We start from the raw sequence: 17,855 nt of genomic DNA, 5'->3' as shown, positions 1-17,855 counted from the left end.
ATTCCATCCCTGTACAATTAGAGAGACCAAGAGTCTTGGCCCCACTAAGTCTGGTGATTTTCCGTGTCTCGGGTGCGCATGCCGCGGTAACATGGCAGGGGGACACGATATTCACCCGGCTACTGGGCAGCCATTCCAGATTAGAGCTAGATGCACCTGCAAGTCCAGGTGTGTTACCTGCGGGTTGTCATGTCCTTGTGGTCTCCTCTATGGTGGGGAGACCACAACGGAAGTACGTTCTAGGATTACCGAGCATAAGAGCTCCGTCACGACACAAAGGTCTGCCAACACCCAAGCATTATTTGGAAAAGGGGCACAGCATATCGCAACTCAAATATAGAGCGATAGATCCGGTACCAATAGGGATCAGAGGTAGGGATCGATCGTGTGCATTGAAAAGAAAGGAGGCCAATGGATGTTTGATCTACGCTATCCCCTAAAGGGTTAATATAGAGTTGTATCTGCCAATTCATTTAGGGTCCCTATTTATCCCCCTCTGTTATAGGTCGTAGAACTAGAAACGGTTTTAATTATTGTCTTTCTGTATAGATGGATGGATGGATGGATGGATGGATGGATGGATGGACGGATGGACGGATGGATGGATGGATGGACGGATGGACGGATGGATGGATGGATGGATGGATGGATGGATGGACGGCTCTCCTCTTACATCATGCTTGGCATCCACTGAAACATCACTTATTTGTCCAAAATTTTTTTTTATTTTTTTTCAAAAAAAAAATTTTTTTCTTCTAAAAAAATCCCCATTTAGTGCGACCGCCATCAAGGTGCTCGGAAGGGTTCGGAGTCACCATGTATATTGGGAATGCGCAGTCCCTGGGTCCTTATACTAGTAGAGGTAATAATACATTTAATAGAGATGGATTCCGTACACATTACATACGTGTTGCTTATTCATGGCTGGTGTGGGCGGAGCTCGTGTCACATGGTATATTATGGGACCTGGTTGGTTACGGTCCTGTCATCCCTTATATCTGGCTGCAGCCTCGATCTTATTGGCCCGATACACACTCACTATTGATGTGTAATAACTTCTATTATCACCTCTCACTTTGCCCTTTAATATTATCACATGACCGACATTGAAACTCTTATTACAAATTATTATCTGGTGTCACACCACACCGCCCCTCGTACATTGATTGCGGAGCGATGGTGGATTCCCACAAGCTGTTTTTTCCTCTGCGGACTAAGTTACAAAAATCAGTGTTGTTGGTAACTATAGTGACGGATGCTCGTTGGACACAATGCTGGCGCATGGGCCCTGACGACCACGGACCGCGGTGCATGTAACGTCATTACGCTGTTGGCGCGTGCGCATTGTACATCTCCAGACGCCAGAAGAGAAGCATACAAACGGACGCCTGATGAGGGGGAGTACTGAACATACCGCTGTCTCCTGTCTTTCTGTGATTGGTCGTAATGTGTGTATATATATATATATATATATACACACACCTCGGTGCTTCTACTTTGTACTGAGCTTGACAAAGGTTACAGCGGTGCCGAAGCGGCGCTACTCTTAACCATATTTGAGGAATAAAGATCCATCTCTGGATGTCATAATACTATTTTTTGCACCAGACTTTGCTGTCCTGCACCGCTGCTTTTCCCTAAGAAGCCGACTCTGGACGTGACTGATGCTGCCAACTACCGACCATCTCAAACCTCCCCTTCATCTCCAAACTACTAGAACGCCTAGTTTACTCCCGCCTTGTAAGCTACCCATCAGAGCACTCTCTCCTAGACCTCCTACAGTCTGGCTTTCGACCTCAACACTCGACAGAAATTGCCCTTACAAGGGTATCCAATGACCTACTGACAGCCAAATCGAGGGGCGATTACTCCCTACTGATCCTCCTCGACCTTTCTGCAGCATTTGACACTGTTGACCACAAACTCCTCCTCAGTATGCTACGCTCCATTGGCCTAAAGGATACTGCCCTCTCCTGGTTCTCTTCCTACCTATCTGACTGCTCTTTCAGTGTCTCCTTTGCTGGCTCTACCTCCCCTCCTCTTCCCCTTGCTGTTGGGGTCCCCCATGGCTCTGTCCTCGGCCCCCTTCTTTTCTCTATCTACACAGCCCCTATTGGACAAACCATCAGGAGATTTGGCCTCCAATACCACCTGTATGCTGATGACCCCCAGCTATACCCCTCTGCCCGTGACATCTCTGCACCTTTCCTCCAAAACATCACCGACTGTCTGTCTGCTGTCTCTAACACCATGTCCGCTCTCTACATAAAACTAAACCTCTCTAAAACTGACCTGCTGGTGTTTCCGCCCTCCACTAACCGACCTCCTCCTGACATCTCCATCTCAGTGTGTGGCACCATAACTCCCAGCATGCCCGCTGCCTTGGGGTTATATTCGACTCTGATCTCTCTTTTACCCCCTACATCCAATCTCTGGCCCGAACATGTCAGCTGCACCTCATGAACATCGCAAGAATCCGCTCTTTTCTAACCGTGGACTCGCTAAAAACGCTTACTGTTGCCCTCATCCACTCCCGGCTTGATTACTGCAACTCGTTGCTGATCGGCCCCCCGCACCAGACTCTACCCTCTCCAATCCATCCTGAATGCGGCAGCCAGGCTCATCTTCCTGTCCAGCCGCTACTCGGATGCCTCTGCCCTGTGCCGGTCACTGCACTGGCTGCCCGTTAAATACAGAATTGTTACGGCACTCTGCCCCCCCGAGCGCCAGGTGGGGTGCCCTGATCTTCCCGCACCCCACTGGCCCTGCCTACTTGCCTCGGCCCTGGCTAACCCCAGGCGGACAACTGGGCGGCGGTCCCTGCGCTGGCTAGGGACCTGGCGACTGCGTAGATGGAACTACTAACAGGGGACAGAGTGCCGACAGAAGAGGCAGGTGGAACAGACCAACAAAACTTACAAGCAGAGTAAGGCTGGAGATGGAGCTCACAGGCAAACTGACAGGATACTGACGAGCAACTAGTGCAGACTGAGACAGACCTGACTAGAGGCTAACAGGACCAAAAACTGGCAGTGAGCTCAGGTCACCGAAGGGACAAAAGGTTTTAATAGCGACTTATGGAATACCCTGTGAACCCTCCATGTGGCTGGCAACCCCAGCTCGTAGGCGAGTGGGTTCACCACACGTGTGATGGCAAACGGCCCCACGTAACGTGGCGCCAGCTTCAAGGACGGGACCCGCAATTTGAGATTTTTAGAAGACAGGTATACCTTCTGTCCCACCCTGTAAGGTTCAGACATCGACAGACTCTTCCCACTACGCAACTGCATACGAGTCCCCGTTGCTTCCAAGTTTTTCTGTACCTCTTTCCATACTCCCCGAAGCGTATCTGTGGCAACATCAGCTGCAGGACAGACCGACGGAGTAGGGATTGCTGTAAGGAAGCGAGGATGCTGACCGTATACACAAAGGAATGGAGATACCCCAGTGGAAGAACAAGGGCGGTTGTTTAGTGCAAACTCTGCCAACGGCAGGAACTCTGCCCACTGATGAGCCTTTTCGCTAGCAAACAACCATAAATATTGAACTAAATCCTGGTTCTTCCGCTCAGTCTGACCATTAGTCTGCGGGTGGAACGCTGAAGAGAAGGAAAGCGACGTTCCCAGGTTTCTGCAGAAGGCACGCCAAAACTGCGACACAAACTGAACCCCGCGATCAGATACAATATTTTGGGGAACCCCATGTAGGCGAATTATTTCCTTTACAAAAATCGTGGCGAACTCTTTTGCCGAGGGTAGCTTTTTTAACGCCACAAAATGTGCCATCTTTGAGAACCGGTCGACCACCACTAAGATAGTGGTGCACTTCTGGGATTCTGGTAGGTCAGTGATGAAATCTACTGATAGGTGCGACCATGGACTGGAAGGAACCGGTAGCGGTCTCAGGGGACCCTCCGGAGGACGCCGCCGACTCTTATTGCGAGCACAGACCGAGCAACCCCTCACAAAGTTGCGGATCTCCTGAGACATGCCTGGCCACCAGAAGTGTCTGGGACAAAGTTCCAGGGTCCCCTGGAACCCTGGATGCCCGGCGAGAACCGACGAGTGAGACTCATCCATGACTCTAGGGCGTAGGGTCTCTGGCACAAACCATCTGCCCTCCGGCACCCCCGAAGGAGCGTCCTGCTGAGCATCCTGTAGTTGAGGGACGAAGTTAGACTCCACAGCTGCCACCACCACGCCGGGGGCTAAGATATTTTCGGGAGTCATGGTCTCACTATCCGGTACCCCGAAACTCCGTGACAGGGCGTCCGCCTTCACGTTCTTCTCTCCTGGGATATATGTCACGACGAAATTAAACCTGGCGAAGAACAACACCCACCTGGCTTGACGAGCTGTGAGTCTTTTAGCATTGGCGAGATATACCAGATTCTTGTGATCAGTATACACGGTAATTGGGTGTCTAGCACCCTCAAGATGGTGTCGCCACTCTTCCAGAGCCCATTTGATAGCCAATAATTCGAGGTTACCCACGTCGTAGTTGCGCTCTGCGGAATTGAACTTCCGCGAAAAGAACGCACATGGGCTATACCCAGACCTCCCACTGCCTTCCTGTGACAATACTGCTCCTGCCCCCACTTCAGACGCGTCTACCTCAATAAAAAAGGGTAGTAGTGCGTCCGGCTGTACTAGCACCGGGGCAGTCGTAAATGCCCTTTTTAGATGACTAAAGGCCTCAAGGGCTGCAGGCGACCATTTTACCAAGTCGGCCCCCTTCTTGGTCAGGTCGGTCAGAGGTTGAGCAATAACTGAATAATTCCTAATGAATTTGCGGTAAAAATTTGCAAAACCCAAAAACCGCTGGAGAGCCTTGAGTTTGTCTGGTCTGACCCATTGGGAGATTGCTGCTACTTTATCAGACTCCATCTGAATCTCCATGGGTGAGATCACATAACCAAGGAAAGATACTTGTTTAGAACCAAATGTACATTTCTCTAACTTGACAAAAAGTTGATACTCGCGCAAACGGGTCAGAACCAACCTCAGGTGCTGCACATGTGAGTCCCAGTCAGGCGAGTACACCAGAATGTCATCAAGATAGATGACCAGAAATACCCCCAGGAAGTCGTGGAAGACCGCGTTCATAAAACCCTGAAACACAGCGGGGGCGTTAGAGAGGCCGGAAGGCATGACCAGACATTCAAAATGTCTTAACGGGGTGTTGAACGCCGTCTTCCATTCATCTCCCTCTCTAATGCAAATTAAATTGTAAGCCCCCCGCAAGTCCAGTTTGGAGAACCAGTGGGCCCCTACCACCTGATTCAACAAGTCAGGAATTAGGGACAAGGAGCACTGGTTCTTCACAGTGATTTTATTCAAGGCCCGATAATCCACACAAGGCCTTAGTGTCCCGTCCTTCTTCTCTACAAAGAAGAGACCTGCCCCGGCAGGGGACCTGGACGGCCGGATATGTCGGTTGGCCAGAGCCTCCGAGATATAGGACTTGAGGGCTTCATGCTCACGGCCTGACAAATTGAAAATGGCTCCCTTAGGGATGGGCCTGTCGGGAATCAGATCAATACCACAGTCCCACTCCCTATGAGGAGGCAGAGCCTTAGACAGTTCTCTGGAGAATACATCCTGAAAGTCTGACAAATACTCCGGAATGAGCACGGTATCTGCGGAGCACACAGCTATGGTAGACAGGTGATTATGACAGGATGATCCCCAATGAGTCAATTCCCGGGTGGACCAATCAAATTGGGGATTGTGCAGTGCCAACCAGGGCATACCAAGCACCACATCAACCGACATTTTTTCCATAACCAGGAAAGACAGTTCTTCCGAGTGGAGGATCCCCACTGTGAACTGTAATCCTGGGGTCCTCCATCGTACCAGGCCTGTAGAGAGGGGGGTAGCATTAATACTGGTAAAATGAATTGGCGCCTTCAGCGCCACAAATTCCGCCATCAGAGAACGGACAAAACACAGACTTATCAAGTTAGCGGCTGCTCCGGAATCAATAAACGCCTGTCCTGATCGGGAAAAGTCCCGGAATCTAACATGACACGGTACCAAAAGTTTAGGAAGTACCTGAAGTCCTAGGCGATCCTCCCTGCAATCGCCTAGGACTCGGAGTTTTCCGCCGGTTCCGACTGCGAGCGTTGAGACCTCAGTGGGCAGGTTATCACCCGATGTCCAGCTTTCCCGCAGTAGAGGCAGAGACGATGCAACAAACGGATCCGGCGTCGCTCTTTGGGGTCCAGCGGATCCACCTCCATCGGCTCGGGGACAGGGACTCGTAAGGAGGAAGAGGGACCAGGGCAACCGACTTCCCTGACTCTACAGGTCTGCCTGTCCTGCTTCCTAGACCTGGGCCTCCTATCTGCCTTCACCGCTAGCTCCATAGCCTCCCTTAAGGACCCGGGAACGGGATGGGAAATTAACAGGTCTGTAACTGCGTCCGAGAGGCCCTGTAGAAAAACGTCTTTCAGCGCGCTATCGTTCCATGTCGTATCCCCCGCATAGCGTCTGAAGTTGGAGCAATAGTCCTCCACACCAGACGACCCCTGCCGCAGCGCCAACAACCGCGAAACCGCCAACCCCGCTCGGTCCGGTTCGTCGAAGATACCCCCGAGTTCCTGAAAAAAGGAGTCCACAGACTGCAGGCAGGAGGAACCCACGGGGATGGAAAAGGCCCAGGTCTGGGCAGAGCCCCGCAGCAGGGACATTATCAGCCCGACCCTCTGAGCCTCCGACCCAGAAGAACGGGGACGCATCCGAAAAAACAGGCGACACGCCTGTCGGAAAACAAAAAACTTGTTCCTCTCCCCAGAAAACACCTCGGGAAGAGGGCACTTGGGTTCTGGGCTGGTTGAGGCGTCCGGCCCCTGCGACACCCCCCGCTGCTCCTAGGCCACCATGCGGGCAGATAAATCCTGGATCACAGGCACCAGGGCCTGCAGCTGGTTCGTGAGGGACGTGATTGCCTCCATGACAAACAGGTTTTAAGGGCCAGTTATTATGTTACGGCACTCTGCCCCCCCGAGCGCCAGGTGGGGTGCCCTGATCTTCCCGCACCCCACTGGCCCTGCCTACTTGCCTCGGCCCTGGCTAACCCCAGGCGGACAACTGGGCGGCGGTCCCTGCGCTGGCTAGGGACCTGGCGACTACCACGATGGAACTACTAACAGGGGGCCGAGTGCCGACAGAAGAGGCAGGTGTAACAGACCAACAAAACTTACAAGCAGAGTAAGGCTGGAGATGGAGCTCACAGGCAAACTGACAGGACACTGAATAGCAACTAGAGCAGACTGAGACAGACCTGACTAGAGGCTAACAGGACCAATAACTGGCAGTGAGCTCAGGTCACTGCCAGCCTTTTAACTTAAAGCCTCCGCCCAGGGGCGGAGAGTGGGAGGAGCCGGCTCTCCCACTGTTGCATATGGAAGGTGGAGGAGAGCGGGCGGCACCCTACGGGCGGACGCGCCCACGCCGCTGCACGCTGGCTGCTCCACGCCGCCGGGAGAGCCCCGACAGCAGAGCTCCGGGACGCCGGAGCCGACATCGGAGCGCCGCGCGCCGGCCGCGGGACCCAGCGCCACCCTGCATGGTAACAAGAATTCAATTTAAACTCGTTACCTTCATCCACAAACCCTCCACAGGGCAGCGCCCCCCTATATTGTATCCCTCATCCACAGCGCAGCGCCGCCCTACATTGTATCCATCATCCACAGCACCGCGCCACCTTACATTGTACCCCTCATCCACAGAGCAGCGCCGCCCTACATTATATCCCTCATCCACAGCACAGCGCCACCCTATATTGTATCCCTCATCCACAGCGCAGCGCCCCCCTATATTGTATCCCTCATCCACAGCGCAGCGCCCCCCTATATTGTATCCCTCATCCACAGCACAGCGCCCCCCTATATCGCCTCCCTCATCTCAATCCATCACCCAGCCCGGGCTCTCCGCTCCGCTAACGAAACAAGACTGTGCACCCCTCTAATTCGAACTTCTCATTCCCGCCTCCAAGACTTCTCCAGAGCAGCACCGGTCCTCTGGAACGCACTACCAAAGGCTACCCGAGCAATCCAGGACTCGCAGAACTTCAGGCATGCTCTAAAAACGCACCTCTTCAGGAAGGCATACCGCATTCCCTAAACAAACCCCTCTGTACTCCGCCTGATAACATGCTCCCTGACCTACTGACTGCAATCCCTGCTAGCCATCATAAACCGCTCCTGCAGTCATACTGATCCTGCCGTCACACGGCTAAATGTCTGACCATTGTCTATGTGTATAGCATCCCGCGCTCTCCACCCCACCATACCGTGCACATCTCCACCCCGCCATACCGTACCCATCTCCACCCCCCCATACCGTGCACATCTCCACCTCCCCATACCGTGCACATCTCCACCTCCCCATACCGTGCACATCTCCACCTCCCCATACCGTGCACATCTCCACCCCGCCATACTGTGCACATCTCCCCCCCCCCCCGCCATGCCGTGCACATCTCCACCCCCCCATACCGTGCACATCTCCACCTCCCCATACCGTGCACATCTCCACCTCGCCATACCGTGCCCATCTCCACCCCCCCATACCGTGCACATCTCCACCTCCCCATACCGTGCACATCTCCACCTCCCCATACCGTGCACATCTCCACCTCCCCATACCGTGCACATCTCCACCCCACCATACCGTGCACATCTCCACCCCCCCATACCGTGCACATCTCCACCTCCCCATACCGTGCACATCTCCACCTCCCCATACCGTGCACATCTCCACCCCCCCATACCGTGCACATCTCCACCTCCCCATACCGTGCACATCTCCACCCCACCATACCGTGCACATCTCCACCCCCCCATACCGTGCACATCTCCACCTCCCCATACCGGGCACATCTCCACCTCCCCATACCGTGCACATCTCCACCTCCCCATACCGTGCACATCTCCACCTCGCCATACCGTGCACATCTCCACCCCACCATACCGTGCACATCTCCACCCCCCATACCGTGCACATCTCCACCTCACCATACCGTGCACATCTCCACCCCCCCATACCGTGCACATCTCCACCTCCCCATACCGTGCACATCTCCACCTCACCATACCGTGCACATCTCCACCCCCCCATACCGTGCACATCTCCACCTCCCCATACCGCGTACATCTCCACCCCCCATACCGTGCACATCTCCAGCCCTTTGCCTTCTGTATCCCCCCATTACTTGTAGTATGTAAGCTCGTTGGAGCCGGACCCTCACCCCTATTGTTTCCATCAATTGATTACTATGTAACCGTGGTTCTGTAATGTTTGTACTTTTGTCTTTCTGTATCCCCCGTCTATGTAAGCGCTGCGGAATATGATGGCGCTATACAAATAAAGTTTATTATTATTATTATTATTTGTGGGGGTCTCCATCATTCTGACACCCATGACCTTTACAATCTTGGCTCGGTGCAGGAAAAGATAATGTTCCTCAAAATGTTGATAATCAATGTTAAATTTGTACGTCTCCTAAATGCTTAAAAAAAAAACTAAAGCTTTTCCAATTTGCTTCCAGAATAAAGGAAAGAAATTAAAATATATATCTTATCAAAAAATTGTACATTATGTTTGCAGATATTTGAGATATTGCAGTTAAAAAGTGAAAAAATTACAATTTTTAAAATTCTTTCCCAATTTTGGTGCTTTTAATAAATCTACACAAATTCTATCTGTCTATATTTACCACCTGAATGTACAACATGTGGCGAAAAACAAGGTGAGAGTCACCGGGATCTGCAGAACCTTTACGGAGTTATTCTAGGTTAGAGTGACACAAAGCAGATTTCCAAAGTTTGGCCCCGTCACTAAAGGGTTAATATTGTTCCATGGGGTGCCGCCGTGTCGTTTACTGGTCCGTTACATGTTGGGGGGCATTTTATTTACTCATTATGTGAAAGACTGAACTATAGGGAAGGATTGTGATTGACCGAATCAATGATGAATCTGTGTCAACAGGCGGCACGAGAGCGAACAGGAGGCTGACGACCTGTAACCCACAGACAGCACAGCGGCCGCGCCCGCCCCGTGGTCATAGTCCTAAGAAGTAGGTGACTGGTCATCAGCATGCAGGGCTGACCTGAAGCTCCTGGACCCCCATGCAGAGTCTGTAGCCCCCCACGGCCACTTATAACACTGGGGGCTTCTCATGTGGCAGGGGGTCTTTGGGACATTCATTCTTATATGTGAAATCGTCGGTAAGGATTGATTTATTTATTGTTTTAGTCGCTGACGATCTGGAGGTAAAGAAGGAAACGCGCTCAAACATCCAAGTATTCATGAAACACAATTGTTTCCTGCTGAGCCCCATTGTTCTGACTGAGAGGCCGACGGGCAAATACGGACATTCTGAAAATGGTGAGCATCCAGCTTTGAGTTTCCACGGCGAGGCTTATGTTTCACTGCTATGGTAACAGGACCCATTGTCCGCCGCGGAGCAGGAGACATCATCTACAGATCCTCTCGGTGACCGCGCAAATGTCTGAAGCCCGGAGACTGCAGGAAACCTACGAGACAAGGGAGAGCTGGTGTCTGGTGGAGAGGCACCCCACGCAGTACTGGTGCAGAGCGGAGAGCTGGTGTCTGGTGGAGAGGCACCCCACGCAGTACTGGTGCAGCGCGGAGAGCTGGTGTCTGGTGGAGAGGCACCCCACGCAGTACTGGTGCAGCGCGGAGAGCTGGTGTCTGGTGGAGAGGCACCCCACGCAGTACTGGTGCAGAGCGGAGAGCTGGTGTCTGGTGGAGAGGCACCCCACGCAGTACTGGTGCAGCGCGGAGAGCTGGTGTCTGGTGGAGAGGCACCCCACGCAGTACTGGTGCAGAGCGGAGAGCTGGTGTCTGGTGGAGAGGCACCCCACGCAGTACTGGTGCAGCGCGGAGAGCTGGTGTCTGGTGGAGAGGCACCCCACGCAGTACTGGTGCAGAGCGGAGAGCTGGTGTCTGGTGGAGAGGCACCCCACGCAGTACTGGTGCAGCGCGGAGAGCTGGTGTCTGGTGGAGAGGCACCCCACGCAGTACTGGTGCAGAGCGGAGAGCTGGTGTCTGGTGGAGAGGCACCCCACGCAGTACTGGTGCAGAGCGGAGAGGAGACACTTTCCTCAGCACCTACAAAGTGTGATTACCGAGAGGCCAGCACCATGCATGGAGTCTAGGAGCACATGGACCAATATAACGCCGAGACATAGGGAGAAAAGGCATTTCCCCAATGTGGGTAAGTGGATGGCCAAGCCAAAGTCTACTCCTACAGCTTGTGTGGCCCCATGGGCCCTGGATGCAGCATGTACTGAATGTGCTCCCAGCCTGGGAGGGATAGAGAGGTAGACAGACCATGTTTCCTCGAAAATAAGACACTGTCCTATATTACTTTTTGCCCCAAAACAGGCACAGTGTCTTATTTTCGGGGGTGTCTTATACTCACCTAGCCGGCGGCATCCCGGTCCCTCGCGCTGGCCTTTGGCGCTGCAGCAGGCTGCCGTGTCCTCTGCACTGACAGCATTCTCTTCCTGGTAATAGGGCTTTAAATCCCCCACCTCAAGGAAGTGAGCGTCACAAGCATCATGGCTCAGCCAATCAGAGTCGGTGCTCAATCATTTACAGCCATTCAGTGAGCTGAGCTGCAATACCAGACACAACACTATGAACAAGGGTGGCGCTGTGTTTAGAGGAATTCAGCCATGTTTTTCTAACTCTGGACAACCCCTTTAAAAACACTTTACCACCCTTAAAGAGGTTGTCCAGTTGTAAATCAGTGATAGCCCGTCCTCAGGATAAGTCATCAGTAGTAGACTGGCAGGGGTTCATCACATGTTCAGTAGGTTACTGTGCTCCTGCACTGAGCTAATTTCTGCAGGAAGCAGACAGCACCGTTCTCACAGCAGTGGCCAGGCTTGGTATTACAGGCAGAGTTGCCAATGAAGTGAATGGGACACAGCCTGCAATACTAAGCCTGGCCACTGCAGTGAGAATGGAGCTGTCGTCCTTCTGTAAAAATCAGCTTAATGCTAAAGCACAGTGGCCTGGCAAGTAGTTGTTAGGCAGGGGTGCCTATCGACAGACCACCACCAACCTACTATTGAAGGAATTATCAAGGAACCACATTTTTTTTCAACGTGGCTCACTGTGGTAAAAGAAGCCGTACTTGCCTCCCCGCTCCCGTGCCGCTCCTCTTCTGTCCCCTGCTGGTCTTCACTTCCAACTGCAGCGAGCCAGCGATGATGTCACAGACAGCGGGGACATTTAAATGCTGCAGCCAATCAGGGCTCACCTCCACCGGTGATTAGCTGCAGCAGCCCCATCGTCGGCACATCAATGCTGATGCAGTAAAAGTCAAAAGCAACAGGTAAGCAGGGGGAGCGTCAGGGAGCGTGCAGCGCTGAGAGCAGCGATCAAAAGTCTGGGGTCCCAGGGTAACCCCTTTAAATGTCTTTGTACAACCAGATAAGCCGCTGCTAATGCTGCCGGGGACGAGGGGGACAACGCCGGTCACACAGGATAGACCAGTGGATGTCCATGGAGGTGAGGGACGGAGAGCTGCAGGATACATGCTAAGGTCCTGCATGAAGAACGGCATGGGTGGAGAGGGGGATCGCTGCGGAGGAATGACAACCATCAGGCAATGAGGCACCAGAGGAGCTCGTCCTCCTCCTTGTCTGCAATGTGCAGAGACCCCAGAAGATAATCAGGGCGGCACGAGGATCTGATAGACACATCCAATGTAGAGCAGCCTGCAGGCGTCTTCTTGCACTTTGACCCCGTGGCTGACCTTCAGTGGATGATTTTGGTGACATTAGATTAGTGCCATCCTCACCACGCCGTAAAGCCATGATACATCGAATGACCTGTGAGGGCAGCCCAAAGCTGCAATGCTCAGTCTTTGGGCGCGCCGCTAGGGAGAGGGAAGAGTTAGTATGTGAGCGGCGAGGAGGAGAGAGTGAGGCTGGGTTCACACGGGCGAGGGGGATAGCGGGCTGTGATTCACGACCCAATATTGCACTTTCCACCAGGTTAAAGCCCGTGGGTGCCAGGCATTTTCATGTGGAAACAGCCTGGCATCACTGCAGGGAATCCCTTCATCCCAATGGGGATGAAGGAATTCCCCAGCCGCTGCTGAAGGATTCCCCCAGCTGCAGCAGAGGATCATGGAGCTCTCCCATTGCTTTCAATGGAAGGGATGGGGGTGGGGGGGAGAGAAGCAGCAAGAGAGAAGTGGTGAGAGATCTGCGGTAATACGCGGAACAATCAAATGCATTGGATTGCACAATTCCGCTCACATTAGCGGATCGGAATCACGTGATCCACTTGCAGGAAACACAATGCAGCAGGTTCTATTTTACCGCAGATATCCGCAACATAGAGCCCGTCAATTATTTAGGGGGTTTAACAACGGGGCCGGGAATGTATTCATTGTGCCCAGAAATCCAACGGGTGTTCCCTCCATTACAGGCTGAGCCGCGTGTCCTGTAGGTATTAGGGCCACAGTGGGGATGTCTCTGAACACGGGAATACAAAAAAACGTTGTCTATAAAATGACATATTTGCAAAAATCGGAAATTTTATTTTTTCTCCTCTAAATTGCATTAACTCCTGAAAAAAAACTGTGGGGTCCAAATCCTCCTGCCCCCCTCAGTGACTACATTAAGGGGTGCAGTTTATAAAATGGTCATTTGTGGGGTCTCTATCATGCTGACCCCTGTGAGCCTTTGCCATCTTGGCTTGGTGTAGGAAAATAAAGTGTTCCTCAAAATGTTAATAATTAATGTTGAATCTGTCCGTCTCCTAAATGGTTAAAAAAACTAAAGTTTTTCCAATGTGCTTCCAGAATAAAGTAAACAGATGGAAATATATTCCTTTTCAAAAATGTGTCCAGCATGTTTGCAGATATCTGAGATATTGTAGTTGAAAATGTGAAAAAATTACAACTTTTTAAAAATATTCTCAATTTGGTGCTTTTAATAAATATACACAAAATTCCTCAGCCTATTTTTACCTCCTAAATGAAGTACAAGATGTGGTGAAAAAACAACATCAGAATCAGCAGGAGATGCAGAACCTTTACGGAGTTATTCTATGTTAAAGAGATACATGGCAGATTTCCAAATTTCCAAATTCTGCTTGGTAATTAAGGGTTAAAAAAAGACCTAGACAAACTGGAGCAAGTTCAGAGAAGAGTTACCAAGATGGTGAGCGGTCTGCAAATCATGTCCTATGAGAAACGGGTAAAGGATCTGGGAATGTTTAGCAGAAGAGAAGGCTGAGAGGAGACTTAATAGCGGTCTACAAATATCTGAAGGGCTGTCACAGTGCAGAGGGATCAGCCCTATTCTCATCTGCACAAGGAAAGACTAGAAGCAATGGGAGGAAACTGAAAGGGAGGAGACACAGATTAGATATTAGACAGTGAGGGGATCAATGAGTGGAACAGGTTGCCACGGGAGGTGGGGAGTTCTCCTTCAATGGAAGTATTCAGAGACCGGACAGACATCTGTCTGGGAGGAACTGAAAGGGAGGTGGATTATGGAGCTATAGGGCCGCATATGTCTCTTTTACTAGAGCCTCCATGCCTGCTGTATCACATCTTGTATCCAAGCTAGAGGTGGTACAACAGGGTACTAGAGCCTCCATGCCTGCTGTATCACATCTTGTATCCAAGCTAGAGGCGGTACAGCAGGGTACTAGAGCCTCCATGCCTGCTGTATCACATCTTGTATCCAAGCTAGAGGCGGTACAACAGGGTACTAGAGCCTCCATGCCTGCCTGTATCACATCTTGTATCCAAGCTAGAGGCGGTACAACAGGGTACTACTATAAGTGTATATATATATATATATATACTCCTTCCCTTATTATGTCTTTTTTTCCCAGGTTCTGGGAGTTTCGTGTAAGCTGCTTGTTGACGGGAAGCAGAAGGTCCTGGCGGCTGCCGGCGGCGACCTCCGCAGCACCACTCACAAATAAACCTACATTCCTTCCTTTGAGCTTCTTGTGGTTTTATTGGACGGTCGTCTCTTCTGAAGACACAGACATGACTGTAACGTACGGAACTCCCTGAAAGGCGGCTGGTGGGACTGCAATTCAGGAGCGACATCCTTCTGAACCCGTGAAAGCAGAAAATCACTCAGAACGCCAGGACCGAACCCCAAGACAGAACCCCAAGACTGAACTCCATGACGAACCCCAAGACTGAACGCCAAGACCGCACCCCAAGACAGAACCCCAAGACAGAACCCCAAGACAGAGCCCCAAGACAGAACCCCAAGACCGAACCCCAAAACAGAACCCCAAGACTGAACCCCAAGACAGAACCCCAAGACTGAACCCCAAGACCGCACCCCAAGACTGAACGCCAAGACCGCACCCCAGGACTGAACCCCAAGACTGAACGCCAAAACTGAACACAAAGACTGAACCCCAAGACTGAGCCCCAAAACTGAACCCCAGAACTGAACACCAGGACTGAACCCCAGGACTGAACCCCAGGACTGAATGCCAAGACTGATAGCCAGGACAGATTGCCAAGAGTGAACACCAGGAGTGAACCCCAAGACTGAATGCCAGGACAGATGCCCAAGACTGAACCCCAAGACAGAACCTGATTACTGAACGCCAAGACTGAATGCCAGGACTGAACTCCAAGATGGAACCCTAGTACTGAACCCAAGGACTGAACTGCAAGGCGAAAGCCCAAGACAACCTGAGGACTGAACCCCAAGCCTGAATCTGAGGACTAAACTCCAAGATTGAACTCCAAGATTGAACCTCAGGACTGAATGTCAAGACTGCACCCCAGGACTGAACCCCAAGACTGAATGCCAAGGCTGAACCCCAGGATTGAACGCCAAGACTGAACCTGAGAACCAAACCCAAGGACTGAACGCCAAGACTGAACACCAGGACTGAACCACAGGACTGAACCTCAGGACTGAACCCTAAGACTGAATGCCAAGACTGAACCCCGAGACTGATCCCCAGGAATGAACCCCAAGACTGAACCCCAGGACTGAACCCCAAAACAACCTGAGGGGACTGAACGCCAGGACTGAACCCCTAACCACGGGGGAACGGGTCTGGACAAAAAGAGTGACCCTGTGACAGCGTAATGGTGACGCTGGGATCTAATTAGAATACTGAGCGCAACTGAATAAAACGAAGTTTTCATGCAGAAAGCAGCACAGGTGATTCGAACAAACATAGTTGTAATAGGTGCCAGAGCGCCCCACGGAGGGCCGACCGGCCAAGAACTGCTTTATAGTTGTAATAGGTGCCAGAGCGCCCCACGGAGGGCCGACCGGCCAAGAACTGCTTTATAGTTGTAATAGGTGCCGGAGCGCCCCACGGAGGGCCGACCGGCCAAGAACTGCTTTATAGTTGTAATAGGTGCCGGAGCGCCCCCGGAGGGCCGACCGGCCAAGAACTGCTTTATAGTTGTAATAGGTGCCGGAGCGCCCCCGGAGGGCCGACCGGCCAAGAACTGCTTTATAGTTGTAATAGGTGCCAGAGCGCCCCACGGAGGGCCGACCGGCCAAGAACTGCTTTATAGTTGTAATAGGTGCCAGAGCGCCCCACGGAGGGCCGACCGGCCAAGAACTGCTTTATAGTTGTAATAGGTGCCGGAGCGCCCCACGGAGGGCCGACCGGCCAAGAACTGCTTTATAGTTGTAATAGGTGCCGGAGCGCCCCCGGAGGGCCGACCGGCCAAGAACTGCTTTATAGTTGTAATAGGTGCCGGAGCGCCCCACGGAGGGCCGACCGGCCAAGAACTGCTTCCAGGGGAGGTCATGCAGGGGAACATAAACACACCCTTTTTGCTCTGTAAGGCGCTGCCCTGCGATGTATGCTGGCGGCGGGTTGCTGTTCTGCTATAATGTGACTGTTACTTTAAAAAAGGATGGCGCTGGGGGCGGGTCTTGCCTGCCAGCGGGTCCCGGAATGGGTGGTCTAAGGCAAAGTGATGATGGGCTACGAGAGCAAGCGAGCTGCAGGGTATTGCTCCGCTGCGATGAGGACTGGGTTCTGATCAGGGTTCGGCTTGTGCACACCGGCTGCTCTTCGGGGGCGTTACGCTCTTGGACTCGCCATCTACAGAGCAGGACGCTTCCACCCTTACCGCCAGGCCACGGCGTCTGGCTTCATGCTGGGTGGTCACGCTGCAGGTCGCCGGCACGTTTTGTGGCTGTTGTGAATAGTTTTGGACAAGAATGTGGTCTCGGCCCGCCCGGCCCGGCGCTGCTCCCCCCTACCAACCCTTGTTGGTCATTGGCCTCATCCTGCGCCCCAGCTATCCCCGTCGGGCGCCGTCCTATCACCGGCTGCCACACTATCTGCCACTCGTCACCTTCTGGCTGTGACTTGAAAAAACTGCAGCGATATTTCATGCAAAAACTGCCGGAACACTAAAGCCGGACGCCTCCCCCGCGAGGGACACGTTAGCGCAGCAGGTACGGCGTTCGGACGGCCGGCGCTCCCGCAAACTGAAACCTTCTTAATAGCTCCGAGTAAAAGCAGGCGGAGGGCGAGCGTCGTGGGGGGTGCAGTCATGGAAATTTCCATCTATTACATTCTACGGAGCGCCGCGGCCCCGTCGTCTGCAGCAGGGGCCCGAGTTCCCGCAGGGTGAAATTCCCGTTCCATGATGTTCCATGCTGATGGTTTCGGGGGGCAGCAGGAAGCGCCAGTTGTAGTTCTCCATCAGAAGCCCCCGTCACTCCGCTCGGCTATCCCAGCTGTTTATGTTGCGGCGGGCGCGGTTACGGAAAACCTTCATAGTCACATCAGGGGTGAGACGCCGCAGGCCGAGGTTATCACAACAAGGACGGCAGATGGGAA

General features: G+C 52.6%; 1 protein-coding gene across 1 annotated transcript; it reads left to right on the top strand.

Annotated features, from left to right (window-relative positions):
- The first annotated feature begins 10,070 nt into the window (after positions 1 to 10,070).
- SPATA45 (spermatogenesis associated 45) lies at positions 10,071 to 15,007 on the top strand. Its single transcript, XM_066594454.1, has 2 exons — positions 10,071 to 11,244; positions 14,895 to 15,007. The coding sequence occupies exons 1-2, from the start codon at positions 10,428 to 10,430 to the stop codon at positions 14,912 to 14,914; spliced, it is 837 nt and encodes a 278-aa protein (XP_066450551.1). The 5' UTR covers positions 10,071 to 10,427; the 3' UTR covers positions 14,915 to 15,007.
- The last annotated feature ends 2,848 nt before the right edge of the window (positions 15,008 to 17,855 follow it).

The sequence above is a fragment of the Eleutherodactylus coqui genome, chromosome 3 (genome assembly GCF_035609145.1).
Source record: "Eleutherodactylus coqui strain aEleCoq1 chromosome 3, aEleCoq1.hap1, whole genome shotgun sequence".
Lineage (NCBI taxonomy): Eukaryota > Metazoa > Chordata > Amphibia > Anura > Eleutherodactylidae > Eleutherodactylus > Eleutherodactylus coqui.
Note: the sequence above shows the minus strand (reverse complement) of the source record. Positions and strands in the feature narration are given on the sequence as shown.

Excerpts from the sequence above, each read along its gene's own strand:
- SPATA45 (XM_066594454.1), top strand. The coding sequence starts at position 10,428 with ATGTTTCACTGCTATGGTAACAGGACCCATTGTCCGCCGCGGAGCAGG. Across the intron at positions 11,245-14,894 it reads AAGGCATTTCCCCAATGTGG|GTTCTGGGAGTTTCGTGTAA; the intron begins GTAAGTGGATGG and ends TTTTTTTCCCAG.